Source organism: Delphinapterus leucas, chromosome 1 (genome assembly GCF_059928025.1).
Source record: "Delphinapterus leucas isolate spDelLeu-1000000601 "Yukka" chromosome 1, BTC_Dleu_Yukka2, whole genome shotgun sequence".
Taxonomy (NCBI): Eukaryota; Metazoa; Chordata; class Mammalia; order Artiodactyla; family Monodontidae; genus Delphinapterus; species Delphinapterus leucas.
The window spans coordinates 166,304,807-166,332,604 of record NC_143129.1 but is presented as its reverse complement, the minus strand read 5'-3'; the positions used below and the strand labels follow the sequence as shown (position 1 = coordinate 166,332,604).

Below are 27,798 nucleotides of genomic sequence, written 5' to 3'. Positions count from 1 at the left end.
GGATCTGATAAAGAGCAGATAAAACCCATGAAGAAATCTGCTGTTCCCAAGAAAAGCTGACAACTCCAGAAGGTTGACAATTCCTCTCAAATCCCCTTCTCTCCTCCACAGGAGGACTTCACCAGCCTTCTATGGGTCCCTGACTTTGGTCTCTTCCTTTCTAAAGCCCAAGCCCGATCCTGTAACTCCCCTGCCCCCAAACCCTCAAAGACTCCCCCTGTCCCAGGATGAGCCCATGCTCCGGGGCACAGCATTCAAGGCTCTGTTAGGTCTCATTTGGTACTGGGGATGGAGCCCAACTCAGACTGCCTCGTGCTCTCTGCCAGCTTCACTCTCAGGCAGCTCAGCCCAGGAGGAAGAAGGCAAGAGGTGGAGAAAGAGAGAAAGAGGTGACTGAAGAATTTGATTCCTGGGTCCAGCCACACCTGACCAGGTTCCCTGGATTTTTCATTTATGTGAGCCAAGAAACATCACGACCACCCTTCAGTTGTTGTTGTCATTGTTTTCAATAAACTTGGTTCACTAAGGCTCCTGTTACTTGCAAGCATCTCCTTCCTATAAATGCCCTTCTTGGCTGAAGTTAGCCAGGGTGGGCTTGCAGCCAAAGAACCCTGATGTACACAAAGGCTTTTTGTGATCCAGGCCCCCAGACCCTGGCAGCCTCCTCTCCCTCCCCTCCCCACTTGCAGCCACACTACGCTACCTCTCCAGCTCCTCTCCCCACTTCCACATCCTGCCACTTCAGCCCAAAACATCCTCCCCCAGTTTGCTCACTGCTGCGCCTTCATCCTTCAAACTCAGCTCGGTGAAACCTCCTCCAAGAAGCCTCCACTGGCTGTCCTAGGTCCCTCAGACTTTCCCCATGACGGTGTTATAATCATTACAGGCCATGATAATCATTTACATATCTGTCTTCCCCTTCCCCAGATGGGGGGTAACTGGAGGCTAGTCTGACGTATTGTGGTCACCCCAGTGCCCAGTGTAGGACCTGGCTCCAGGTGGGTGCTGTCCAAGTGAGTGGAGTCCATGCCTTATCAGGGAGACATCAGGGTGCTTAGAGGGCCCATGATTTGTGATCAGAAACAGTGCCAGGTCATGACACTCCCTAGCTGGACATGGCCTCTGAGAGTTTCTGGACTGAATCAACTGTCGTGTGTGTGTGTGTGTGTGTGTGTTGAGGTAATGGAGGTTGTGTTCCCAGGCCTGGCCATACACCATATTTTAGGAACCACATCAGCCAGAGAGAAGCGTGTTGCTGCTTTATTGAAACTTCTTCCCCGTCACACAAAGCAATGACACAGGGGTGTGGTGGGGAGCCCCTTGCACAGCCCTCGCCCTCTGCACCCCCCTCGCGGACCCCAGAGAACCCGCCTCTGTGGCCTTATCTCCGCCTTTGGGTCAGCGACCTCGGGAATCCCAACCCCCAGGGAAGCAGGCAAAAGAGGGGGTGCAGGGACCAAAACCTCCCCTATGGCCCCACCAACACGAACCCCCCGGGCGGGGACTGTGCCCACAAAGGGTTTGCCTGTTTTGACTGAACTAACCTGTGGATTTAGTCCAACAAGTGGGTTTGCCTGATTTCAGCGCTGAATTTCTGCTTGACCACAAGTGTCGGGCAGAATTGGGTGGCCTACAACCTATCTGGCAACGGATGGGCTGTGGGTCAGGACTCACAAGTACTGAATTGACCACAGGGGGCAGCAAGTTATTGGACTAGATTGAATTGAATGGTTTGGGGGGCTAAGTTGATTTTTTTATTATTGGATTTTATCACTATTCTAAATTAACTGAAGGTTGGCTGACTTAATAATTGCTTAAGGAACTACTGGAAGAAAACGGATGTATGTATTTGGTGGGGAGGACTAACCGATGATCACTTGACTAAATTGCTCTGTGAATTGACAACTATTTACAAACTGACACAATGGACTCTTTTGTTTGACCACATTGTTTTCACTGAAATGACAAGTGTGTTTTTGATTTGTCAGCCACTTGGTAAAACTGGTCAAGTTGAGAGGTATTTAACCAAACTCACTGACTTTAGAAAGACCAATCGTTTAAACCAACGTCAGAGCTGATCAAGAGAAGCTGAGTGCCGTTGGACTGAATTTTTGAGACCCAATCATTCAGCCTAAAGGGGTTGACCCAGTTGTGAGCATCTCCCAGGCCCCGCAGGAAAAGCAGGCCAGCGAGCGGGACACAAGCGGATTGTCCTGAAGTCAGCCAGGTGGTTCACCCAGGCCACAGGGGCCACCTAAGCAAAGAAGCGGATTGCGAGGTAGCTCCGCCCCTCCCAGCACCAGGGCTGGGGCCTGGTGAATGTCACGCCTCTGAGTATGGGGGTGGTGCTGGGCCCCCCTCCGGAATCTTGTATGGCAGAGACACGGCTTCCTCATAGGATGGCAGGACCACCTGGGAGAAACAGAGAGATAAGGGCTGAGAACTGACCAGATGGGACCACTACCCCAACCTGGGGTTAAGGGGCTCCAACCCCCACCCCTGGCAAAATGATGTTGATAATGATAATGACTAGCATGCCTTGGGCACTTACTATGTGCTAGGCATGGCATGCATAAGACAGGTACGGTTTCTGTTCCTGTAATGGACAGACTTGCCTCTGCCTGTTCCGCATCAAGCCCCCTTGTTTTGATAACAACACACTGTTTTCCCTGGGAAAACATTCTCAGTCCATGTGCTTTCAGAAGAATTGATCAGCCCTCTGATCTGGGGGAGTGGACATGAGACCTCATGTCTGATGGGGCGGTCACTCAAAGTAGAATCTCATCCCCTTGGCAATCGTCACTGGTTTGGCGATAGGCTTGTAACCCAAGCTGGACCAATCAGACATGCTTCTGGGATGTCTTTCTTACTGCTGGGGTTGCTGAGAGGGTGGGATGACAGCCTAGGGATTTCGGCAACCATTTTGCTACCATGAGGAAAGGGCTGCCTTTCATCCTGAAAATAAGATCATGTCTGGACATCAGGCTTCAGCCATGCCTGAGCCAGAACTACATTGGACTTTCAAGTTCTATAAGCTAATAAATTCATTTTATTTTTTACTTAAGTGAGGGAGTGTTGGGTTTCTGACACTTGGAACCCAAAAAATCCTTGACTAATACAATCCCCATTTTACAGTTGAGGAAAGTGAGCCTCCAGTAGTTTAAACCAGCTGCACTTTTCCCATCACTTTTCCAGTCAGCTGCTTCTAAGCGCACTTAGTCCCTCTGCCTGGAAGGCCCCTCCCCTTTCCCAGCTAACTTGTACCCGCTGACAGTCTAAGACTTGATCAAGTGTCACCTCCTCCAGGAAGCCTTCCCTGACACCCCAGGTGAAACCAGGTGCCTCCTCCGTGCTCCCATTGCCCCTGTGCTTCACACCAAGTTGTAATTGGATCTCTGTGTCTAGATTCACTCTAGACTATACTCTCCTCTAGGACAGGGTGGCATCTTAGTTTTCTCTGCATCCAAAGGGTTGGATATGAGTCCAGGAAAGAGTAAGAAGCATAAAATGTTTAATGCATGAATGAATGAATAGAATCCTAGACAATCAGAGTGGAAAGAGATCTTCCCATTTCTTCTGGTCCAACCCTCATCTTACGAGTGGAGAAACTGAGGCCGCGCAAGGCAGAGAGACCTGCCCTAAATGATACAGTGAGTGGCAGAGCTAGGACTTGACCCCCCAGCAGGCTCACCTTCTGCAGCATCTTGGAGCTGCTCCTCTCCTCGGCCGAGTTCATGTACTTCATGAATCTGTAGCATCTCCACACACACTTGAACATGTAGACCTAGAAAAAAGGGCCAGGTCAGGCTGTGCTTTGTGACCCTCCTTCTCACCACCCCAGCAGACCCAGGACAGATGCTGGGCGCTTCCTGGAGACCCCCAGCTTACCCTGAAAGGTCAGACCCCTCTTCTGGTTGGAGGGGCCCTCACCTGCCCGTCTCAGGTGTTCCAGGTGTTTCCCTTTTCACTGCCCCACAGACTCATCACAGAAAGGAGCTTTTTAGAGGCCTCTGCACCACCCTCCAGCCTGCCGGGCAATAATCCTGCAGATTCTGCTTCTCCGCCCCTGAGGACTGAAGCTTACCATCTCCTGAGGTGGCCCCGCCCATCCTGAGACAGAGCTGACAGTGGGAAATGTTGTCTTCAAAACTGCTTACGATATGTTGTTGTTGTTGTTTTTGCGGTACGCGGGCCTCTCACTGTTGTGGCCTCTCCCGCTGCGGAGCACAGGCTCCGGACGCGCAGGTCCAGTGGCCAAGGCTCACGGGCCCAGCCGCTCCGCGACATGTGGGATCTTCCCGGACCGGGGCACGAACCCGCGTCCCCTGCATCGGCAGGCGGACTCTCAACCACTGCACCACCAGGGAAGCCCGATATGTTGTTTTTTTAAAGCAGATTATCCAACGGTGTATGCAGTAGCATCCCATGTTTATAAATGCAGAAAAATTATATGTATGGATGTATATATCTGTCAGATAATGTGAGCAATGGCTTTCTCTTAGCCATTGATGTAAGAATTGGGGAGAAGGTTCCAGGGTGGGGAGTGAAGTCCCCCGGGGTGTGTTCAAGGAACAACAGCCAATAAGTCTCTCTCTGCCCCCAAAGGAAGGAGAGCAGGTCTTGGCATCTAGAAAGTCCCTTGTTTTATGGAGCCCCATGATAGGGACTTAAAAGGAGCAGAAATAAATAAAATGAATTATGAAAGAATGAAGTACGAAGGGCCAGGGCAAAGCAAGTAGGTGAAGGGTAGCCAGTGAGGCAGGGTTGGGAGTCGGGGTACAGAGACAACTCCCACTGGATGAAGATAAAGAACAGGAGAGGGGTGGGGAGGGATGGAGGTGTGTGGTGGGGTTTGGGCAGTTTCTCTCTAGCAGAGTATATGACGTAAACCTCCACGTTGGTCCCCACAAGCCTTCAGGAACGTTCTCACTGTGCATCACTAATGCGCTTGTGCTAGGTCAGTCCTTTGAGGAAAGGTTAAAAGGAGCGAAGTTGTTACCAGTTTGGCACTGGGTGAGAGCAGACACTGCTCAGGGCCTGGGATGTAAGGAGGCAGTGATGTCTGGCTACACCACCCACATAAAAAGAGGGGGCGGAAATGCACCCAGATATCAGAGGTGCTGCTCTCCGAGTGGCGGTGGTTGGTGGGCTGATCGTCTTCTTTCTGCTCATCTGTAGTTTCTAAATTTCTACAGTGATCATATGTTACTTTCACAATCAGAAAAGAACACTTTTAAAAGCCCTTCCTTTTCTTGAGTCGACATCAGCCTCCCTGTGGCTTCCGGCCACAGGGCCCCATTGTGGCCTCTAGAATCCCCACGAGAGTCCTTTGGGTACTTGGAGGCTGCGATCAGGTCCCCCTTGAGTCATTTCTTTCCCAAGCTGAACTGCCCTGGTTTCCTTGACTCCCGAAGACGGCAGCGTTTTCTTGCCTCTTCATCCTCCTGTTGTGCTGCTATTTTTTTTTAATATAAATTTTTTAATTTATTTTTGGCTGCGTTGGGTCTTCATTGCTGCACATGGGCTTTTCTCTAGTTACGTCGAGAGGGGGCTACTCTTCGTTGCGGTGCGCGGGCTTCTCATTGTGGTGGCTTCTCTTGTTGCGGAACACAGGCTCTAGGCACGTGGGCTTCAGTAGCTGTGGCACGTGGGCTCAGTAGTTGTGGCTCGTGGGCTCTAGAGCACAGGCTCAGTAGTTGTGGCACACAGGCTTAGTTGTGGCACACGGGCTCCACGGCATGTGGGATCTTCCCGGACCAGGTATCGAACCCGTGTCCCCTGCATTGGCAGGCGGATTCTTAACCACTGCGCCACCAGGGAAGTTCTGTGGTGCTGCTATTAATGCACTCCTGTCTGTCACCATTTCTCCAAGAACTGGGACCTGAAACAGGACTCTATCCTCTGGGCCTGACTACCCGTGAGAAGAATAAAATCAATCCCCTCCATCCTTCTCATCACCAAACCTCTAGTAATATAACCTCAGGGCTCATCTACATTTTGGCGCCTGAATCACGTAAAGCTGTTAACATGGGCAAAGCAAGACTTAGGGTGTCCCTTTCACAGGTGAGACCCAAGACCCAGAGAGAAGTGACTTGAAAACCAACAACACAGCTAGTGAGGGGAGAGCTGGGATTCAGACCCAGGACTTCCTGAATCTAATTCCAGACAAAATAGCTCCTCCTTCCCCTGGATCAGTTCTCTCTGAGTCACACATTAAGTCCCCGACCCTTGAACACAGGTGGGTCTTCACAGATCCACTTGCTCTAAAGGGGGCGTCCCCGAGGATCCCACGTGTGGGCACAGGGGCTGGTGTGGGGAGGGCTAGAGTTAGGAGCCAAAAGCAGGGGGGGCGGTGGTGGAAGACACACTTCCCTGCCTCCTAACAGTCTGACATGGGTGGGCCCGGGGCAGCTCAGCCTCTCCACCCCTCCCTGAGCCGTGGGGCAGGGGCCGCTCACCTTCAGGATGAGGACAGTGATGAAGGCGATGGAGAAGATGAACATCATCTTGATGAACTGGTTGTGAGCCATACCTTCCTGGCTGGGGAGGTAATTCTGCAACAGATGTGGGGGCCACATCAGTGTCTCTGGCCATAAGGAACTCTAACAGTACCCACACGTCGAGGAATAAAAGCCAGCTCTCCACGCACACAGGAACGTGCAGTGGCACAGCCATTATCCTGGCCCAGCCATTCAAGGGCCCTAGGAGGCCACGTACCATCAGCCTCATCTGACAGGTGGGCAAACCCAGGGAGACAGATGCAGCTGATGCCCGTCCAGGTGACCCTTATCTGGCTGCTGCCCCATCCCCCAGTTGGTGGGCCACACCCGTGTCCTTCTCTGGAGGATAGTCTTGGTTGACGGAACCACCTAATCCTGAAATACCTGGGAGGTATGCCTCGTCCCCTAGGGGCACCTCACAAGCAGGACTTGTTGATGGAAGGTTCCTGCTCTGGTGGGACAACTGCTGTGGCATTTGCAAACATGTGCACACATCCTCTGACATTCTTCCCTCGAGTGTGGGCTAGATCTAGAGACTCACTTCTCACAAATAATAGGATGTGGCAGAGGCGAGTGTGATCTCCAAGACCACAGGGCCGTTTCCTCCTTGCTCTCTCTCGGATACTCACCGGGGGTGGGGGGCAGGGGGGGGACCAGCAGCCATGACATGAGGATGCTCAAGCAGCCTCATCAAAGGCGCACACGGTGGGGAACCGAGCCAAAGATCCCACAGCCACGCCAGTAAGCCAGCTTGGGAGTGGATCCTTCAGACCTAGTCAAGCCCTTGGCGTCCACAGCCCCATCCTCATCTCAGGTGCAACCTCAAGAGAGACCCTGAGTCTGAACAACCCAGCTGAGCCACTCCCACATTACTGATCCTCAGAAACTATGTGAGGTAACAACTGTTTATTGTTTTAAATCACTATGTTTGGGGATCATTTGTTAGACAGCAATGAAAACACCAATACCATTTCTGCGCTGCAGTCCATACTCCAGGGCACCCTCTGGGATCCAGCAGCACTACTTCTAAAGCCACATGTCTGCCTGGCTTCTTCCTTTTGTCTAACTTGCTTCCCTCATTCCTTTCAAGTTTCTTCCTGAGAGCTCTCCTTCAGGAAATCACTTGCACAAGAATCCCTCTCCAAGCTCCACTTTTAGAGAACCCAGCCTAAGCACTGAGGCACAGAGAGGGAAAGCAACTTGCTCAAGGCCACAGAGCCAGTGATAGAAGCAGAGCCTCAGCCCAGACTCACCATGTGGTTCATGGACTTGAAGTTGAGATAGGTGGGCACTTCCATGTAGGAGCTACAGAGAGTCAGGATGCTCAGGCAGAAATCCAAGAGCTGCAGGGTCATCAGTGGGACCTTGGAGGGGCCCTTTGGAGGAAGAAGACAGACCAGCAAGTCAGCCCCAACCCAGAGGCCCGGGTACCACGGGGCACACAGTGGGCCCTCAGCTTGAGAGACTGTCAGCCAGAGACGTCGATGACTCCCTGGTCCATGGTACCCAGAAAGAAATGGAGGTCCATTTCTCAGATGTTCACACCATAGGCTGGTGTAAACACAGGACTAGAACCAGGGTCTCCTGACTCCCAGACCAGGGCCTTATAATGTAGCTTCTCAGCCTCCTCAAGGACCACAGTCAGGGGAAGTGTGAAAAGCAACTTTGGGGAACTGCGTCTGTGATTGGCACCAGGCGTCGCGGGCATTCCCACCAAGGATGCTCACCATCCTTACCTTCCTTTCTTCAACGTGGTTACAAAGGAGGGACAAAACAGGGGCTGGGGAGGGAAACGGGGCATGTCCCGGTTCCTATGGTGTAAATTCACATGTGGTTGGCATTTTTTCCGTTCTTACCACCTGCTGAGCACCCTGTGCACGCTTTCCTCATGTAATGCTCATAAGACATATTGATGAGACATGATCTCAAGACACATTTTACAGGGAGAAACGTGGGGTGAGGGACTTCCCTGGTGGTGTAGTGGTTAAGAACCCATCTGCCAATGCAGGGGACACGGGTTCAAGCCCTGGGCCGGGAAGATCCCACATGCCGCGGAGCAGCTAAGCCCGTGCGCCACAACTACTGAGCCTGTGCTCTAGAGCCCACGAGCCACAACTACTGAGCCTGCATGCCTGGAGCCCATGCTCCGCAACAAGAGAAGCCACCGCAATGAGAAGCCCGCGCAACGCAATGAAGAGTAGCCCACCCCCACCGCAACTAGAGAGAGCCCACGCGCAGCAACAAAGACCCAACGCAGCCAAAAATAAATTAATTAATTAAAAAAAATAAGAAGCGTGGGGTGACTTGGAGGAGCTCAGGGACTTGCTCAAGCTCGCCGACTAGAAAGGGCCCTGGGGGCTCCCACGCTCGCTGGCCTGGGCTCCTGCACCTCCCCCGCTGGCCGGCTATGGGACATAGGACATACTCACCGCCCGGCTTCTGCTCCGGGAGACAAACTTGAGGTAGGCGGGCAGCTCGATGTAAGAGCCCAGCAGGGTGAGCAGGCACAGGAGGAAGTCCATGATTTGCAGGGACAGGAAGGGCAGCAGGTACTTCTCCCGGTTCTGAAAGGCAGGCCCAGCATGGTCAGGGGTCCCTTGCACAAGGCTCTTCCATGCAGCCTGATGGCTCCACGGGCCCCCTGGCCCACAGTTCCCTTCTGTCCCGGGGAACTCGGTGCTCTCCTGAATCACCTGTGGATCTTGGCTGAAGTCACCCCATGGGGATCCACATGCCTTCCTCTGAGTGAGGCTCTGGGCATGGGGAGAAGGTAAGGCCCAGGCCCTGAGGGTGAGCAGTCTCGGCGTCCCAGGAGGAACCGGGAACAGTTCCCATCTACAGAGATAAGCGCTTGGGGGCTCCAGGACCAGGGTCTGCCTCAACTCGCTCTTAAGAACCCAGTGACGAAAGACTTTGTGTCCATTTGACAAATGAGAAGGGATCAGAGAAGACTTCCTGGAAGTAGGGGCACCAGGGCTAGAGCTGGAAAGAAGCAGGAGGGAAGAGGAGGGTATTGGTGGCAGAAGGGCTGTCCTGAGCCAAGGCCCAGAGGTGAAAAAACTTGTGCTGCTTTAACAGTGGGTCTTGCCTCTGTGTAGGCCACCCCCGGGGATGTTCAGTCATAGTAAGGGACCCTGGGAGGCTGAGGCTGAAGTCCCTCTCCTTCAACTGAAAGCAAGTGACCACTATGACCAGTATAAATGTGTAGGAACCCACAGCTGGGGACAAAAATCACAGAAAAGGTGGTTTCGTGGTTTCTCACGTGGTTGTCTAAAATCACTCAGGAGGCAGCCAAAACAGCCCAGACTGAAGCTCAGAGGCTTCAGGGATGACCTGATCCATTTTCCTAGCTGGACAATTTGTGTTTCTGCATGGACCACCGGGAACCAAGGTGAAATCACTCCCTGTGGTGTAGGGCTCCCGAGAGAGTGGCATTAGCTAGGGAGTGAACAATGGCATTTCAGGCAAGTGGAGACATTCCAAACTAGCACCAAATCTCCACCCCATCCTGCTGGCCCTGGGAGTGCCAGTCCACCACTGTCTGTCCAGTAAGTATTCTCTTTCCGAGGTCTGCTCTCATGGCTATGTGGCGGGGCCCTGGCTTCCTGCCCTGCTGGGGGCCAAGGGACAGACAGGTTCCTTTCTGCAGGAGGCTGAGTCACAGCCCGCCTCTCCCTCTCAATCGCTAGCTGGATGGCACTGAGCTGGACGCATCTACACCCTCCCCTCTGCTCCTCTCACTGATTTCAAAACCCACTGCTTTCTCCCCTCTACCTAGGCCTCAAAATGACCCTTCTTTTCTTCTCTACCAAATTCGCTGCCACCATTTGCAATTCAAAAGGATGTGGGTTGCCAGCTAGTTCAGCCAAAGTGTCAATGATCAGCAGTGGCCGCAGCCGGCTGTGCACACCCTCGTGCATGGAGGGTGTATTTTCACAGGGAACCGAGGCCTCCAACCTGACGGATCTGGTGTGAAAAGGGGGGTTTCCAAAAAGTAAGTGTGAAGATTTCTAGGGTGCAGTTTGGATCTCCTCCAAATACCCACCTCCCACCTACCAGCATCCAGTGCTGTCCACATAGTGGGTATGAATAGGAGGGAGCCAGGAGGGCAGCTGGGCCTCCTTGCCAGCCCGCAGATCCTGGCTCCCCTTCCCCTCCCCGACCAGGCACTCACCTTGACCACGCCGATCAGCAGGCTCAAGCTGATAATAAAAAGCATGGTGATGAGCAGGAAGCTGGAGATCAATTCCGCTGAAAGGCAAAGAGAGCAGTGAGGGGCCCGGAAGTGCCCCCAGGAACCCACACCTGGGGTTCCAAGGACCACACTTTGGGAACCACTGGTGTGGGCACTATGCCAGTGAACCAGAAAGCCCAGGCCCTGCCCTCCTGCAGTTCTCAGTCTTGAGGGGCACACAGAACATTTCAGGTAACACAGGACAGTATAACACAGGGTGCAGGGTGGGAAGGAGGCCTAGGGTCTGCTTTTACCAGGATGAGGTGGGGGAAGGCCTCTGAGGAGGTGGCCTGTGGGCCGAGTGGCCAGGAGTCCAGATAGGGACCCCAAGACAGGGCCCAGCTTGGTGGGGTCAGCGCAGCTGGAGCGTGGGGAGCGAGGGGGAGTGTGGACGGAGCTACGAGGTGTGGGAATGTGGCCAGGGAGGTCAGCAGGGGCTGGAGCCCCCATGAGGAGTTGCGATTTTATTCTGGGTGACGGGCTGCTATCGAGCAGGCGAGTCCCGCTGTCACCGTTCTAAGCTGATTTGGTTTGCAAAGCGCCATCCTATCTGCTCTCACACCCGGAGACTTCAGTGTGAACAAGTGGAATTTCTCCACTTGCAGACGTCGAAAAGGACAAGTGGCAGAGCCTCAACTCCACCCCTAGCCGGTGCCCATCCCCCTGCCACCCCACCCCACTTTGGCTTCCCCTGGACCTACCGATCCTGAGGTAGCCTGTCTTCGAGAACTTGCAGGAGGCCTTGCCGTGGGCCACCTCCACTGAGTGCTCAATGAACAGCAATACGCTCATGATCTGGGGACAGAACAGAGCATCAGTGAGCCGGGGCCTGCACAGCTCCTCCACCAGCCCCTCCCACCCCGAAGGCGTGCAGTCAGGGCCTGTGAGGAGGGGTCCTGGAGGAGATGGAATGCGGGTCAGTGGGGCACCCCAGGTAAAGTGTGGCCTGTACAGATAGACAGCTCAAGCTCGTAGTTCCTCCTTCTTCCTCTTCCTAGCTGTGTGAGCTTGGGCAAGTTACTTGACCTCTCTGTGCCTCAGTTTCCCCATCTGTACAATGAGAATAATACTGATAGCTACCTAAGGAGGCAGATGGGAGGAGTAAATGAGAACATCCCAAGAGGGCACTTAGAACCACACCCAGTTATCCGTAAAGTGATAACTGTGACCTCTGAAGGTCAGGCTTGAGGAAGTGGGGGAGGCTGAGGGCTCTCACCAGTGACTGGGCCCCTGCTCTGTACCCTCTTTTATAATGATAAACTCTGAGCATCATGGGATCTTAGTCACAGCATCTGAGCATCACAGAACTTCAAGTTCTTGGGATCATCAACACAGGCCTGGGAGCATCTGACCTGTGAATCCCAGCCCCCATGGCCCCTCAGTTCCCATAGGCAAAATGGAGATAATAATAACACCTGTCTCATAAGGTTGTAGTGGGGCAAGATGGGATAATTCACTTAGAGTACCTGACAAATAGTAAGCGCTCAATCTGTGCTATTATTATTGTTATTATTCCCTCTAGACTATAGGTTCTAGGTAGGGAAGGACTGTGTCTCTCTTGTTCACTGCTCTAGCTGTTGTAGATGAATGAACAGAAGGATGGACGGAGGGATGGATGCATGAACGAATAAACCCTATTCCCTCAGGGGAACCTTGCTAAGAATGACAGAGAAGGGGCAAATCTAATGGGCATGAGTGTTGCCATGACCCTGGCAATAACTGAAGTCCAGCCACAAAACTGCAGATTGAAAGAACCTTGGAGGTCACCTTACCCCTGCCCTCCACATTTTAATGCAAGGATTCTGTGCCATGCAGCCTCTACTTAAATGCTTCCAACCACGGGGAACTCACAATCTTCTGTGTGTCCATGTTCTTACAGCAAGGCTTTCCCCCCACCCCATACACACACACTTCTCCAGATGCCATCTGCCCACTCTGCCAACAAGATGTCTCCTCCCTTGTAGTGGATGTCCTACCTCTATTAATATGGCCTAAGTTTACACTGGCTTTCTAGGCGGCCCTCCACTAGTAACTGACGCTTGGCTGACAAGCAAATAGACACCCACCATCTGTTTCCCCCTAGCTGATTGTGTGGGTTTTTTTAGCTCAGACACAGGTTTCGATTTGTCTTCCTACCATATTACATCTTGTTCAGGGGACAGAAAGGGACAGCAGAGAAGACTGATGAGGAACTGGGCTCCAGAGCCAGTCCGAGGTGGATTTGTATCCAGGTCATTATGTGACCTTGGGCAAGTCACTTTACCTCTCTGAATTCCCTCATCTGGAAACTGGCAATCACTGGATTTAATAAGGAACAAATTGCATTGTATTTGCAAAGCACTGAGCTTGGAGGCTGGCAGCCGGTGCTCAGCAAGTATAATCTGCTCTTGGCTGGTGTGAGCTCACGTGGGGCAGTCTAGCAGTACCGTGAGGAGAGTGCCAGGGGGCTCACAGTGAGCTTGCTCTAGCTGCCACCTCTACGTGGTGTGGGGTGAACCAGAAAGGCTTTGTTTCACCGGGAGAGTGGAAAACAGCTCAGAGCGGAAAGCAGACATGGCGGGGGCTGTGGCTGGTACCCACAGGAAACAGCTCGGAGAGAGAAATGTGGCTTCCTCATCCCCTAAAGCCTGGAGCTCCAGCCCCTCTTCTCCCAGTTTCCCCTGTAATGAGGGAGAGAGAAAAGGAGGCAGATGACAGTTCAGTCCAGGACAGAACAGGGCACCCTGAAAGACTGGGAGCTCTGGGGCTCCTGCGGTGTGCCAGCAGAGCACAAATGAGTCACCACAGCTGGGCTTAGAAGGGCGCTAGCATTCATCAGCCGTGGCACAAGAAGGCTTTTGAAGTCCCAAGAGTCCAGGATTGTCTGAGATCTAGATAGAAGCTCAGAATCAGACAACCCCAACGTCCAATCACTGGAAAGAGCCTCTGCCTACTTATTTTATAAGTTCCTTCTAGTTGTTTTCTAAGCTCAGAGAGGTTAGGTGGCTCGCCCAAGGACACACAGCAAGTTGGGGACAAAGTGGAGACTGGAGTCCCAGTGTCCCAGTGCTGTCCTGATGCCTTCCCACACACCCCACTCCCCGAGTCACCTCAGAGCCCTGCTAGCCCCGACCCCAGAGGGCTCAGATGTTTTGATCATGTGCCTATGTCAACAAAACCTTTTGCACACACGACTCTCTATTTCTTGATTTCCAAATTATATGCATGTGCTCCTGTCTTGATTTATAATGAACATCATAAAACACACACACCAAAAAAATCCAGAAATGAATAAAGAACATGATTGACAAATTTAGAAATTCTAATATTGTCATTCTGAGGCCCCAGTGGTCACCTTGGGTATCACCCCACTTTGGAGACCAGTGCTAACCCACAAACCACTCCCCAGATCCTCAGTTCTGGCCCCAACATCTCCCACAACCCTGCCACCATGTCTGCAATCCTGCCATTAGCGTCCCAGCTGCCCCTCTCCAACCACGCCTCCTGAATATCCTGGGACCCCAGGAAGGGGAAGGAAGAGGAGGGACATTTGTACAGCCCGACTCCATGCCAGCTTTGCCACCCACACCATCCCAGCGATCCTCCCAAACCCAGCCAAGAGACTGTTCTTAATGCTCCCACCCCCCATCACAGATGAGGAAAGCGAGGCTCAGAAAGGTCCAGTAATTTGTCCAAAGCCTCCCAGCTGATCATCTGTAGGGCCGCGATTCAAACCCAGGCCAGTGGGCGCTGGATCTGATTCTCTTCCCCCCTCCACTGTCCTCCCAGCATCTCCCAGCCTCCTAGCTCTGCCTGAGGCCTGCCCTCCTCGCCCACTCCCATGTGGGTGCCCAGCAGAGTCAGCAGGGCGCCCACCTCCTCTTCCCTCTGCCGTCTCCTCCACCTCCCACAGCTTGTGCAAGAAGCAGCGGCAGATACCAGAAGCCTTTCTACTTTTGTAAAAACCACGTGTGTTTAAAACCAACCTCATCCTTTACTCCATTTCACCTTCTCAACCATCCTGTAGAGAGAGGGAGATAATTCTGTCCCCATCTGCCAGACGAGAACCCTGAGTCTCACCGAAGGCAGGAACTAGCCCCGGGTCACAGAGCAGGGCAACCTCAGAGTCTGACTCAGACCCTCTGCTGGCCCCTAACCTTCAATGGAAGACACCAGTCCCTGATCCAGGAGAAAGATAGGCGTCTCAGCTCCCTAGGAGATGGGGTGGAGGGGAATTGACATTTCTTGTGCACCTACTGTGTGCTTGGACCTGCACACACAGGCTTGCACCGCCATCTCCCAAAACCCTGCAAGAGAGGCAACATTTTCCCCATGGTATAGATGAGGAATAGAGGCTCAACAAGGAAAATTCACACGCCCTGTGCCACATGGCCAGACTGGGATGTGAACCCTGTTGCCTGGGTTCCCAGGGTCCAGGCTCCACTCAAGGCTGAGTGGTTGCTCTGGGGCCCAGCCCTGGTCTCACCAACCATCTGCCCACTCTCCCCTGGCAGCTGAGCCCCATCCTTGGACACCCGCAGCTCAGAAGACAGCAGCTGGAACTTGAGGCCGCTCCCACTGCCTCACGGCTGTGTAACCCTGGCCAGGTCCTGGCTCCTCCGTGGTCTCAGTTTACCTCCTCCAGTCAACGTGGAGAGTCACCCCTATTCGCACTGGAATGATTGAACACCTGCCAACTGCAGCACGTCACACCTAGGCTGCCCAGGGTCTCCCACCCCAGAGCTGCACCCCACTCATCAGAAGGCCCTCACTGCTCCACCCAAGTCCCCATCCAAGAGCTGTTTGTAATTCCAGAAAGTGCCTGGCTTACCTATAGCATAAGCTGGGAGAGGCCAGGAAACTCCAAGAGTCAAGATTTCCCAGGCCACCTGACCCTCCCCTTCCCCTCACGCCCCTGGTTTCCACCTGGACACAGAGCTGCCCTCTCCCTGATCTCTGAGGACCTGCCTGGGCCATGACTCATGCCCTCCTGCTACAAGAACGGGGCTTCTCTCCTCCCACAGTGCCCAGGCAGATGGCATTCACTCGCCCAACTTTTCCTCCATAATAGCATCTTCTCACTCACTGTACCTTAATTCCACATGGTGAGATCACGTGGTTAAGAGCCAGGTGCTGGAATCAAGTGGCCAGGGCCCCAACCCCAGCTCTGTGGCCTTGAGCAAGCCACTAACCTCTATGATCCTCAGTCTCCTCATCTGGGAAATGGGGATAATAACTGGACCTGCCTCGTAGGGTTGCTACCAGGTCAAATGACGTGCCAGCACTAAGCCTGGCATACAGCAAGTGCTCCATCAGTGCACACTGCTGGGCAGGTATACACTTGCTCCCTCGTTTTTTCATCCAGTAAACACTCTCTGAGCACATACTGCCTCCAGGCCCTGTCTGGGAAAACCACGGACCCTGGCCTGCAAGTGTCACAGTCCCCAGGGGAACCCAACAGGTGACCAGTGTGTTTAGAATCACGACATGGGACATGCAGGGGACTCAGAGTCCCTGATGAGGGAGTGATCACAGCTGTTTGGAAGGCTCAGGGAGGGTTTCACAAACAGGAAAAGCTTGACCGTGGCAGAGAGGAGAGAAAAGCATTCCAGACAGAGTGATCATCGTGTGTAAAGGCCCAGAGCCAGCAGTACAGACCCAGCAAAACTCGGGGGCAGGGAAGAGGCAGGGAAGGCCTCTTCCCTGAAAGAGGGGATGTCACTGGTGGGAAAGTGAAGCCCAGAGAGAGGCAGTAGTCAGCCCAAGGCCACACAGCAAGCGTGTTGCAGAGTCAGAATCAGCCTCAGTCCTCCTGACGCCACACCAGGGCTCGGGCTGCATGACCGAATCAGTCCTAGCCACGCTCAGCACGCCCAATGCCACCTCCACTCTCCATTCCCCTTTCTCACCTCTTCCCTCGGCTTCTCCCTGGTTTCAGTTCTCATTTTCATGCCCTCCCCGACTCTTCTTTCTCAATAACAAACACAACTTCCCTAAGCTGAGCAATGGAGGAAGTGGCTGGGAGGCCAGGAGAATTTCTACTTGTTTTCCTGGTGGCTCTGAGAAGCAACCAACAGCCTGAGCTGAAATGAAGGGGGCAGCAGTTGTAGGAGGAGAGGAAGAATCAGGGAGGGTGGAGGGATGAGAGCGCTACTGAACATGGCCGTGGCCATAACGGTGGTGATGCCGCAGCTGAATGGAATAGAGATGAGGGTCAGGCGGGACTGACAATGGTGACGTGCTGGGAGGCGGAGCTGGCTGTCCTGGGGCTGCATTTGGCATGCCGTGACAGTTGCGATCCTCTGGGCAGTGATAACAGAGGTGGCGGTGGATGCTGCCGGGGTGCTGGTGATAGAGGTAACCACAGGGCTGCTGGGAAGTGGTAATTAACTGCAGTGACCGGCAGGCCATGCTGTTGCTGCTGCCGTTGAAGGCAGAGGTGAGAGCATGTTATGATGGTGGTGACACCAGATCCCCTGGCTCTGGGGATCAAACACCAGTTCCCGGTCCAAGAACATGGGCCCACCCTCTCGGACCTCCTGGGGGGCTTAGGACACACCCTCTCATAAGCAGGCAGGCAGAAACCCATCCTCTGAGCTTCCGGGGGATAAAATTTACAGGGACACCCAACGCTCAGTGAGCATTTACTATGTGCCAGCCGGTGCGTGGACACTTTCCTGTCTGTTAACTCCACTTCTCCTCACAAGTCTGTGAGGTCAGGACTGTTTACCCACTTACATCCAAGGAGAACAGGGACTGTGGGTGCCTCGGCCGAAGCGGCACAAGGAGTCCGGCCTGGGCTTGTCCTCAACCCTTCCCAACAGAGATAACGCCGTTTGCACAATGGGAAACCGGTCCCAAGTGCACAGCCCTTCCTGCCCCTCTCCCCTTCCAGGGCTGCTCCACCCTGACCCTACATCCTCCGGCTCTGGCGGCCTAAGAACTCAGGGGCTCCTGACACTCAGACTATTATTATTATCACTGTCGTCCTCTTCGTCTTCAGCAGCAGCAGCATTGCCCCCACCCTAAAGCTCAGTCCCCTCTACCTCACCCACCCACCCTGTTTTCCCTGGGGGTCCCCTGGGGCTGTCTGGCGAGAGGATGGGAGCAAAGAACCAGATGTGTCAGCGTCAAGAGGAAGCTCCCCTCCCCCAACCCCACCCCATACTTCCTGTCACAGCTTATCGGGGGCGACTGCGTGGGGATCATTCCCCCGCCCCTGCAGCACTAGCTCCCCAGCCGCCTCCCCAGCTGGCCCAGATAAACATCACGATGCTCGCCCCCCCCCACCCTGCCAAATCCACGGCTCAGCTGCTGCCCCAGCCGGGCAGCCTTCACCTCCCTGGGAGCCTGGCTCCTCTGGAGGCTGCGGCTCTGCTGTCCACCCTCCCATCCCCGCCCCCTCCTACTATTAATTGTCCCCCCACAACCCCGCCTGGCCCCTTTACTCCTCTGTGCCTCAGTTTCCTCATCTGTAGAACAGAGAGAAGGCTCCACCCACTAGCAAAGCTGTAGTGAGGAAGGAGCACATGAGGTGACATATGTCTGCTACCAAATATGATGATTCAGAAAGATCGAGTGACCAGTAGAAGCATTTGGTTTGGACTCCAAGCCACAGGTCCCCGTGGCCATTGTAATAGCCCACCCTGGAAACAACCCCAATGTCCTCCCCCAGTACAACAGGCCAAATACATTGTGATATATTCATGCAGTGAAATACTATACAGCAAGGGGGAAATGAGCTGGATACACACGGCCACATGGAGGAAGGTCACAAATGCAATGCTGAGAGAAAGAAAGAGCCCATGTTGTGTAATCTCATCCCTGGGTACTTCTAGAACTACGTGTGTTGGAAGAAGTCAGTGGGGGTCGCGTAGTGATGAGGTGGGGACACCAGGGGCCCTTGGGGGCTGGTCCCATCCTATTTCTCAATCTGGGTAGAGGTTACCTGGCTGTTCACTTTGAAAAAGGTCACCAAGATATGCACTTATATAAATTATGCATCAATAAAAGGTTTGCAAAAGTAAAATAAAATCGAGATTGGTTGCCACCGGGTCAGACCCTGGGGATTACAAAGATGGATCAGGCTGGGCCAAGCCCTGGATGAGCCTCCGGGCCTCCAGGGCAGACCACATGACCCCCAGGACCCCAGCAGGTGGGGGTGGGAGCTGCCCTGGGATGGAGGGAAACGCTGGGAGCTCAGGGTCCAGGAGTTGGGGCTCCAGGAAGGCTTCTGAGAGGCAGTGAGTCTTAAAAGAAGATTTCTCCCAAAGGGCAGTGGGAAGGGTGTTCCAGGCAGAGGGAAAAGTAGGGGCGAAAGCAAAAGAGAGTGAGACGCATTTAGGAAGCTGCAAGCTTCTCTTGGGGAACTGTGACTTGGGCTTACCATGTGCCAGGTACAGAGGAGGCCCCCAGGAAATGGCAGCTTCTGGGTGGCTGGGCCAGTGGAGGGATGCAGGAGATGCTAGGGGGACATGTGGTTTTACAGGGATGTGACTTTGGGGTCAGCAGGGGTGGGAGAAGGAGCACCCAGGGCAGAGGGGACAGCTTGTACAAAGGCCGGGAGCTGGCAGAGAGCACAGTTCAGATGGCGTGTGCCAAGGTTCATCACCCTGCAGGGTGGGAAGTGCCAGGACGGGAGCAGCTCGCTCTGGCACCGCGTCCAGGAAAGCCAGCGTGTCATCCTCTGAGCCCTGTCCCTTGCCTGTGCCCTGTGTGTGACAGCCCAGCAAGGCCTGTCCTCTGCTGTCTGCCCTTTGACCTTTCAGACCTGCCCCCATGAAAGAAGACAGGATGGCAAGCCTTCCCCTGAAGGAGCAGGCACTAAGGGCAAAATTTCTGGCCCAGTGAATCCCAGTGGCTTCTGCTATTCTTGGTAGGGGGGGCAGTGGTCATCCTTTATGGGCACCCATTTGGGAGCTCAGAGTCAGCCTCCAGGCTTGGTCCACACCCCCATCCTCCTCCACTTCTTGAGTATCTAGAGAAGTACCCTACACCCACCAAACAATCCCCATAAAACATCAATTCCTTATTTACCTTCAGGGCAAAGGTCCCCACGTGACAGTAAATGTTACTATTACTGGAGCATTTAGGAGAGGCCAGGTCCTCTGAACACTGACACACACTCATTCATTCGTCCTCGCCTCAGCCTTATGAGGCAACTTCAATTATTACTCCCATTTTCCCCCCGTTTTGCAGGTGCCATTGAGACTGCATCTTTGCATGTAGGCTCCGTGTTTCTAAGAACGAGGCTCCCCGGATATTACGGTTGAACCCCACCCCATTGCTGCCAAGAAGCCTGCCCCTCCCCCACCGCGGTCTGTAGCAGCAGCAGGGGAGCCTGGGCCCCGAGCAGGACACCCGGGCTCTTGTTCTTTATCTACCCCAGGCTGCAAAGTCGCTTGGCCTGTCCAAGCCTCAGTTTCCTCTTCTGTCAAATGGGGGCTCCAGGGGTAGCTACAATGTGTGGGGCACTCGCTGGGTGCTAGGTGTGTCTCCCACCTGGTTTCCTTTGAGTCTCTGACCTTGCAGGTCATAGTTATTGGCCCCCAATTGACAGGGGAGGAAACTGAGGCTCGGGGAGGGGGAGGGACACGCTGGGCCTGCAGCCGGGCTGAGGGGTGGAAGGCGGGAGCCAGTGCCTCACTCTGTACAGCTCCCTGCTCAGCTTCCTGCCTCATTAGAGGTTCTGTGCACCCTCCCCTTCCCCTGGTGGGGTGCGGGTCCCCTGGGAGACCAATGCAGGCCTCATAGTGAGCTCAGAGCGAAGTCCTGGTTCCAGGCCACTGCCCTGGGCTCAAAATAAAAGCCTCACTTCCTGGGAGGCTCTGGACTAGGCTGGTGACCAAGAACCTCAGCCCACCCAGGCTCTGCCTTCCAGCCACGGGGCCGGGTCTGAGTGGGGCCCCAGCCCCTGCACCAGCCCCTGGACCCTCCCCCAGGTTGGTGCCTCTCCCAGCTATGGCCCTCTGACAGCAGTGGGTCCCTCTGACCAAGGTGATGCCCGATGTCTGGAACCACCATTCCCTACCCCCCATTCCCAGAAGCCCCTTATTTCCCTTCCCTTCCCTTCCCTTCCCTTGGGCCTGAGAACCAGGAAGTGGGGAGGAGATAAGGCCCAGCCTGGGGTCTGGCCTGTCCTGGCCCACCTCACACAGATGACTGGTCACCATCACTCGGCCCACCAGGCCTGGTGCAGGAAGAGACCAACTTTGCTCCCAGAAGGCCCTGCGTGTCACCCCGCTTTGGCCCAGGGGGTCCAGTGGTCCTCTCGATGGCTCCAACATTTTATAAGCTAGAAGGCAGAGTGCACACCCCAGAGATGGGGAGCACAACTGAGTTCCCACCAGGGCCCCTTGGCCAGGGCACTGGGGAGGGGCCACGACTCCCACTCTACCCCACATGGGAGCATCAGGCGTGAAGGCAGAGGTTCTAACAGACGACCTAACAGTTGGGACCTATTTTTAGGCCCCAAACAGATGAGCTCTCGAAAGGGGAGTGGCCTCTGGTCACGTCCCACAGCCCACACTGGGCACTCGCCTGCCAGCCCTCCTCTCCAGTGGGGTCACATCAGCTCAATACCTCAAAACAGTCACCCTGAAACAGGGACCACTGGCCCCATTTAACAGAAGAGAAAATTGAGGCTCAGACAGCAAAGGCACCTGCCTGCTCAAAGTCACATCATGAGTGAGTGATAGAGACAGGTCTGTGATCTTTTCCATCCCAAAGTGGAGCAGAGAGAGAAGAGCCACTGGAATTCTGAGGAGGACAAGCAGGAGGGCCTCCTGGAGAAGGAGGCTTCCCATGAGCTGGACCATAAAGAAGAAATGAAGACTGGGTGACAGAAGGGTCTCTCAGAGAGGCAGACCACCCCTGGGCCGTGGGCCAGGTAAAGAATTCATTTGTTCACTTGCTGGCTCATCCCACACACCTGGGTGCTGGTAGCTGAGGCCTGGAGCAAGACCTTCCCCTACCTCCCTGTGTGACCTGGAGCAAGTCAGGGACCCTCCTGGGCCTCTGTTCACTCATCTGTTAAATGAGAGAACTGGGTCAAACAGAGATCCATCCTTCTACCATGAAGCCTGAAAGAAGTCAGGCATTTGGTCCAGTGTTAACCCTGCTGACCTCTGTAGCCTCCCCCACCACACCTCACGACCATCCTGCCCTTGACCCCAGCCCTATGAGCTTCTCCGTGCTTCCAGAGCATCACCTGGCCTTTCCTACCTCCCCACCTTTGCTCTCTGCTCCCTCCACAAGCATATGCCCTTTTCCCCCCAACATTCCCAAGCAAAGTCCCACTCATCCTTATCACTCCAGCCTCCTCCCAAAAGCCCTTGCTGAATCCCCAGCGTCCACCCCAGGGCTGGGCTAAGGCCTGTCATCTGTGCCCCCGTAAGAGCCAGCACTGTCATCCATCAACACCATTATCACAGTTTTTCCTTGGTGGGTTGGAATCCCTAGAGGGCAGAGGCCAGGAGTGAGTCAGGCCCATGTGCTGGCCTGGGGCTGGGCACCAAAAAGAAAGACATGTTTGAGAACAAATCTGCATTCACTAGAGGCTCCTTTAAATAATGGAGGTTAAGTGCTTTATTATTAGCCGTGCCTCAGACACGGAGCCTGTTGTCAGCACAACTGTGAGTCAAGTGGTCAGACCCCAGAGCACCGGTAGAGAAAGTCACTTCACAGTAGAGAAACCTGACAAACGCGACCTCAGCCAGGTGATCAAGGTCAACATCAAGCGATAAGACACGCGGAAGTACACACCCTTGATACGAAGTGCGGAGAAGGGCACTTTACCTCTGTGGTCGTCCTCCCAAAATACATTGCCCAAGTCTAACCATGAGAAAAGCACCAGGCAAGTCCCATTTGATGAATATTTGACAGAATACGTGACTAGTACTCTTCAAAACTGTCAAGGTCTTCAAAAACAAGGAAAATCTGAAAACTCTCACAGCCAAGAGAAATCTAAGGAGGTGTCATGACTATATATAACGTGGGATCCTGGAAGAGAAAAAGGACATTAGGGAAAAGCTGAAGAAATCTGAATAAAGCATGGACGGTAGTTAATAATAGTATATCAATATTGACTCATCAATTGTGACAAATGTGCCATATTAATATAAGATGCTAACAATCATGGAGCCCAGATGCGGGGTATACAGGAACTCTGTACTATACAATTTTTCTGTAAATCCAAAACTGTTCTAAAAGAAAACGTTTATTTTAAAACGTAATACATGTTCATTGTACCAAATACAGAGAATACAGAAAAGTAGCAAAAAATTAGAGCTTTCACAATCTATAACCCAGAGACAAGCCATGGCCAGCAGCAGTCTCATTTCCTCCTGGCCCTGTTTTGATGTATCCTGTTGCTACAGGGTTGAAATCGCCACAGCTTTAAGCTTTTTATCAGACAACAAAAGTTTAATGGAATTCCAGGTGCCTTGGAGAGGAGAGGTTAGGGAGGGAGATATTTCTAGGCAAAAAGGTCTTCTGGGTCCCTGTCTCCCGCCATTAACTTGGGACAGACATGCTTTGGGTTGCCAGGCAAACCAGAACCAAAGAGGCCAATTTACAAAAGTTCTCTGACTCCTCTGTGTGTGCAAGTTGGAGTCAGAAAACGTTCACAAACCAGGGAATCCTCTACACAAACCCAGTGAAATGCTGAGGAAGGTCCTCCAGCCATTGGACACGGAGGTCCTCCAGTAATAACGCCCCGATGACTCAGTAAAGTGGGGCATTGTCTCAGGATGCCAAGAGCCCGATTTAACCCTCCCCAGAGGGGTCCAGTCCACGAATAGCTCTCCGTGTGCAGGGCCGTCGCCCATGACTGGCTCCAGACGACGACCAATCTGGGTGATCAACACATCTGGATGGCAGCTTCTCTTTTTCCATCCAGATGTTCGAGGCCCTGACAGCACACCTGCCACCCAACTGCCAGGCCACAGAGAAAGCCCCCAGGCCCTGCCCTTTCTGGGAAGGAGCAGAGGCCTCTTACAGAGGAAGCAGGAGGATGATCCTCCACTGGAATCAATCAAGGACCCCAGCCCAGAGAAGACCTCCCGGGGCCAGTTGTACAGCTTCCAGACTTTTCTTCTGTTCTCCTGCCTTCGGGTCTAGAACATCCCATGGCTCCCCATGACCCACATTAAAGACAGTGGTTCTCAGCTGGGAGTGATTTCACCCCCAGGAGACATTTGCAGTATCTGTAGATATTTGGGGTTATCACAGCTGGCGGTGCGCTACTGGCATCTTGTAGATAAAGGCCAGGGATGCTGCTAAACATCTTACAATGTACTGTTCAGTCCCCACAACAAAGAATTCTCCAGTCCCAAATATCAATAGTGCCCTATAGTGAAGGCCCAGCCTCCAGCCTGTCCCTCCAAATCCCTCCCACCTCTTGCTGCCCAACCTAAAGCCCCCAGGTTAGTCTATGTAGGGTCCCCTGCACAAGCCACTGTCCTCAGCCTCCACACCTCTGCACACCTATCCCTCCCCCATCCATACTCCCCACAACCAAACTCTACACCTCTGTCAGTGACACCTCCTCCAAGAAGCCTTCCTTGATCACTTGCCCACACATTCTCCAGCTCTTTGGGCAGGAACTGATGTCACTTAACTGTGTACAGGTGAGGACCTCGGACGGCATGATCAAAAAGAAACTGCAAGAGTTACAAAACCCAGGGTTTGCAAGTCAGACTCAGGTCCCAGCAGCCTGAAAATGGATTTGACTTGGTCTGCACAGGGATTTCTTTTTTACCTCAAATCAGTCATCAACATGGGAACAGCAGAAATTGTGACATAAAAGCCTCTGTTTCCTGTTTCTCCAAATGTCAAAAGAGCGGCTGCTGGGGCCCACATTCCTCCATGGCAACAATCAGCGGAAACAGAGAGCGGCCGCCAGAATAGACCCAGAACAGGCTCCCCAGGTCACTGCAAGGTCCGTCTGCCCCACTACGCTCACTTACAGGACCTGCCTGGCCCCTGGAGGCATTGGAGTTTGAGACCTCTGAGCTGGTCCATACCCTCTTGTCCATCATCTTATAAAGGAAAAACTGAGGCCCAAGGGAGCAGCTTGCCCAAGGTCACATAGCCAGTTAGTGGCAGAGCAGGGTTAGGGACCCAGGGGCCTGCTTCCCACGGCGACACCCCTGCTTACTACACTGTGTTTCCAAGAATGTTGCACAATCTCAGAGCTTGAAGAGGCCCTAAGGACTTAGTCTGGGGACAGTCAAGAGCCATTCACTCCTCTCAGGAGCACTCTTGCGTTGGAGAAGCTAGGCAGAGCAACCTCTGAGCCCCGCCCAAACTCAGTGTTCTGGGGTCTGACTGCTTGACGTACAGGTGTGCTGGCAGCAGGCTCCGTGTCTGAGGCACTGCTAATAATAAAGCACTCAAACACCTGTCAAGCACTGCTCTGTGCCTTGTAGATATTTACTCCCTTGATCCTGAGAACAACCCTAACAGAGAAGTATTATTATTCTCATGCCCATTTTTTAGACGAGGAAACGGACATTCAGAGAGGTTAAGTAAGTGGCCTGAGGCTGCACAGCTAGGAAGTGATGAGGCCAGGATTTGCACACAGGAGTCTGGATCCAGAGGCTGTGCACCGAACACTGAAGAGCACCAGCCCTCCGAAGGCTGGGCTCTTGCCAACAGCCCTGCCTGCTCTGCGTGCGGCAGGAAGCAGATGCAGCCAGGTCTGAGCAGTTTACAGCAGCCCACCACAGTGTGCCAGATTTAGGCTAATTTTGAGGAAGACCTTCCAGGCTCATAAAAGAACTGTTAACCACAGGCCCTGAGTCACCCTGGGAGGAAGGTCCCCGGGTCTGGGGGAGCTGAGTGTGGCTTGGAGCTGTGGGCTGAGGGGATAGTTCTGGACAGGGCAGAACAGAGACCCCAACCTTCAGCCACCAAGACAGAGGGGGAGCCTCTGGCCCCAGGGGCTGTGACTCACCCAGAGTCACTCTGAGTTAATAAGAGACAAGACTCCGTACCCGGCTGTGCACACCAGCCTCCAAAGGGGAACCTCGGGGCCCGTTCCTCCTCGGCTGGGCCCACAGGCGCTCAGGCCAGGCCAGGCACCCTGCTCGTATGTAAGCTAAGAGGATACAGCCCCCTCCCTCCCCTCTGGAAGCACAAAGGGGAGATTCGCACTTCTCATCCCCTCCAGTGGCCCAGGCCCCATGCCTGTGACCTGACCCCATTTCCTGACAATGATCCCAGCTCACATTTCTCTCAAGATTCCTGGCTTCCAAAGCACTTTCACATCTGCTGCTCCGTTTGTACCTGGATGAACTTGTGGCTGCTAAAGGTCCCATTTCACAGAGGCAGAAACTGAGCCTCAGAGAGAATGTGAGGTACGTTTGCTTAGAACAAGGACCCCGTCTCCCACTCCTGCCACTGCTGCAGGGTCCCCTCCCCCGCTTTGGACAGAGAAGGAGCCCAAGGCCCGGAGCAGGGCAGGGACTTGTCCAGGGTTCCAAGAGGAGGTGGTGAGCAACGGTCCTCCCGTTCGAGGGGTCTCCATAGAGCGGGGCCGCCCTCACACACACACACGCACACACAGTGTCCCGGGCCGCCTGCACACTCACCACATGGTAGACGGCCAGGGCAGTGGTGGCGATGCGAACGTTGAAGCAGCAGCAGGTTTGGCGGATGGCGGCCGCACGGGGGGCCATGGTGTTGCCTCCCCTCCTCCGAGGCACTGACAGGGAAGGAGCCAGGAGCCTGGAGCAGAGAAGGAGCCAGGAGCCTGAAACAAGGCAGAAAAGGGAAAGCTGCGGGCGCCCTCCTCACTTCCTTCCTGCCCCTCAGACAGGCAGGGGTAAGGGCGTCACAACTGGGGCGGGGCAGCTGGGAAGGGCCCCAGCTTTCCTCAGAGCACGGCAGCAGGCCCCTGCCACTCCCAGGAGGGGCTTCCCTTACACGGTCGGTACCTACCATTTGCCAGGCCTGGGGTTTAAGCAGTTTCACCCATGCCTTGCTTAGAGGATGCTCACCACCACACTTGGAAGCAAGGACTGTTAGCAATCCCATTTCCAGATACAGACACAGAGGTCCGGAGAAGTCAAGGCATTCAGCCAAATCACACAGTAGTCAGTGCTGGTGGCAGGATTCAAACCCAGGTCTGTCTGGCTACAAAAACAGCTATTGTCTAGTATTTCCTACATGTTCTAAGCATGGTCCTGGATCCTCACCTTTAATCCTCTAACCACCCCTTTAATCCTCTCCTCAACCCTTTGAGAGAGATACTATTATTATCACTACTTTACAAATGAAGAAACTGGGGCACAGAGAGGGGAAGTGATTTGTCCGAGGTTACGCAGTTAGTCCGCGGAGGAGTGGGGATTTGAACTAAGGCTTGACTGGCTCTAGAAGCTGTCCCCTCGGAGCTGTTCTTCTTCACTCTACCCCGAGCCTCAGAGAGAAGCACGTCTTCCTGAACTCTGTCCACACCAGGACAAGAATAATTACTAAACAGGCCCATCAACGTGCGTCAGGCCCTGGGCTAGGCTCTTCCCACAGCTGGGTCATTAATGCATCACAGCAATCTGGGAGACCTGCCGTCAAGCCCCCCTTTGTGAGCCTCAAGGCCCCCTGATGCTCCCAGGCAATCAGGGATTTCCCCCCCCACCTCATTCCTGGGAAAAGTTAGAATTAATCTACCGTGACTATTAAGCAAGCTACACTGGGATCTATACTCCCTTCTCAGATGATAAATTATCCATCCATAGTGTAATAAAGGAAGGGAATATGAGGCATTTGCAGAATTCCTGTAAGAAGTCTGCTCTGCCCAGACACTGAGCTCACTATGTGAATCTTCCAGGGGAGAACACAGCAGGACCTGCCGTGAAGTCCCACCCTCTTATGAGATCTCAGATTTAGGATTGGTCACTACAGCTGCCCATCATTTTTACACCAGGAGAGGTTATAAAAGGTCTCTTAGCTCCTCCCCCTTGGCAGGAGTTGCTCTATTGCACCTACAAAACTTGGCTGGAGGACTTGATCAAGCCTTTCTCTTTGCCAATGAGACCAAGGGGGGCTCTACAAGCTTGGGGCTCCTGGGTGACCCAGCCAATCCCT

The 27,798-nt window shown here is 53.7% G+C and overlaps 1 protein-coding gene across 1 annotated transcript; it reads right to left on the bottom strand.

The window, feature by feature from the left end:
• Positions 1–1,244: 1,244 nt before the first annotated feature.
• On the bottom strand, positions 1,245–26,475 carry LAPTM5 (lysosomal protein transmembrane 5). The gene is made up of 8 exons (XM_022575021.2): positions 26,307–26,475; positions 11,436–11,529; positions 10,675–10,751; positions 8,930–9,064; positions 7,754–7,876; positions 6,459–6,554; positions 3,692–3,784; positions 1,245–2,412 (listed from the first exon to the last, which is right to left on the bottom strand). The coding sequence occupies exons 1-8, from the start codon at positions 26,391–26,393 to the stop codon at positions 2,323–2,325; spliced, it is 795 nt and encodes a 264-aa protein (XP_022430729.1). The 5' UTR covers positions 26,394–26,475; the 3' UTR covers positions 1,245–2,322.
• Positions 26,476–27,798: the final 1,323 nt, after the last annotated feature.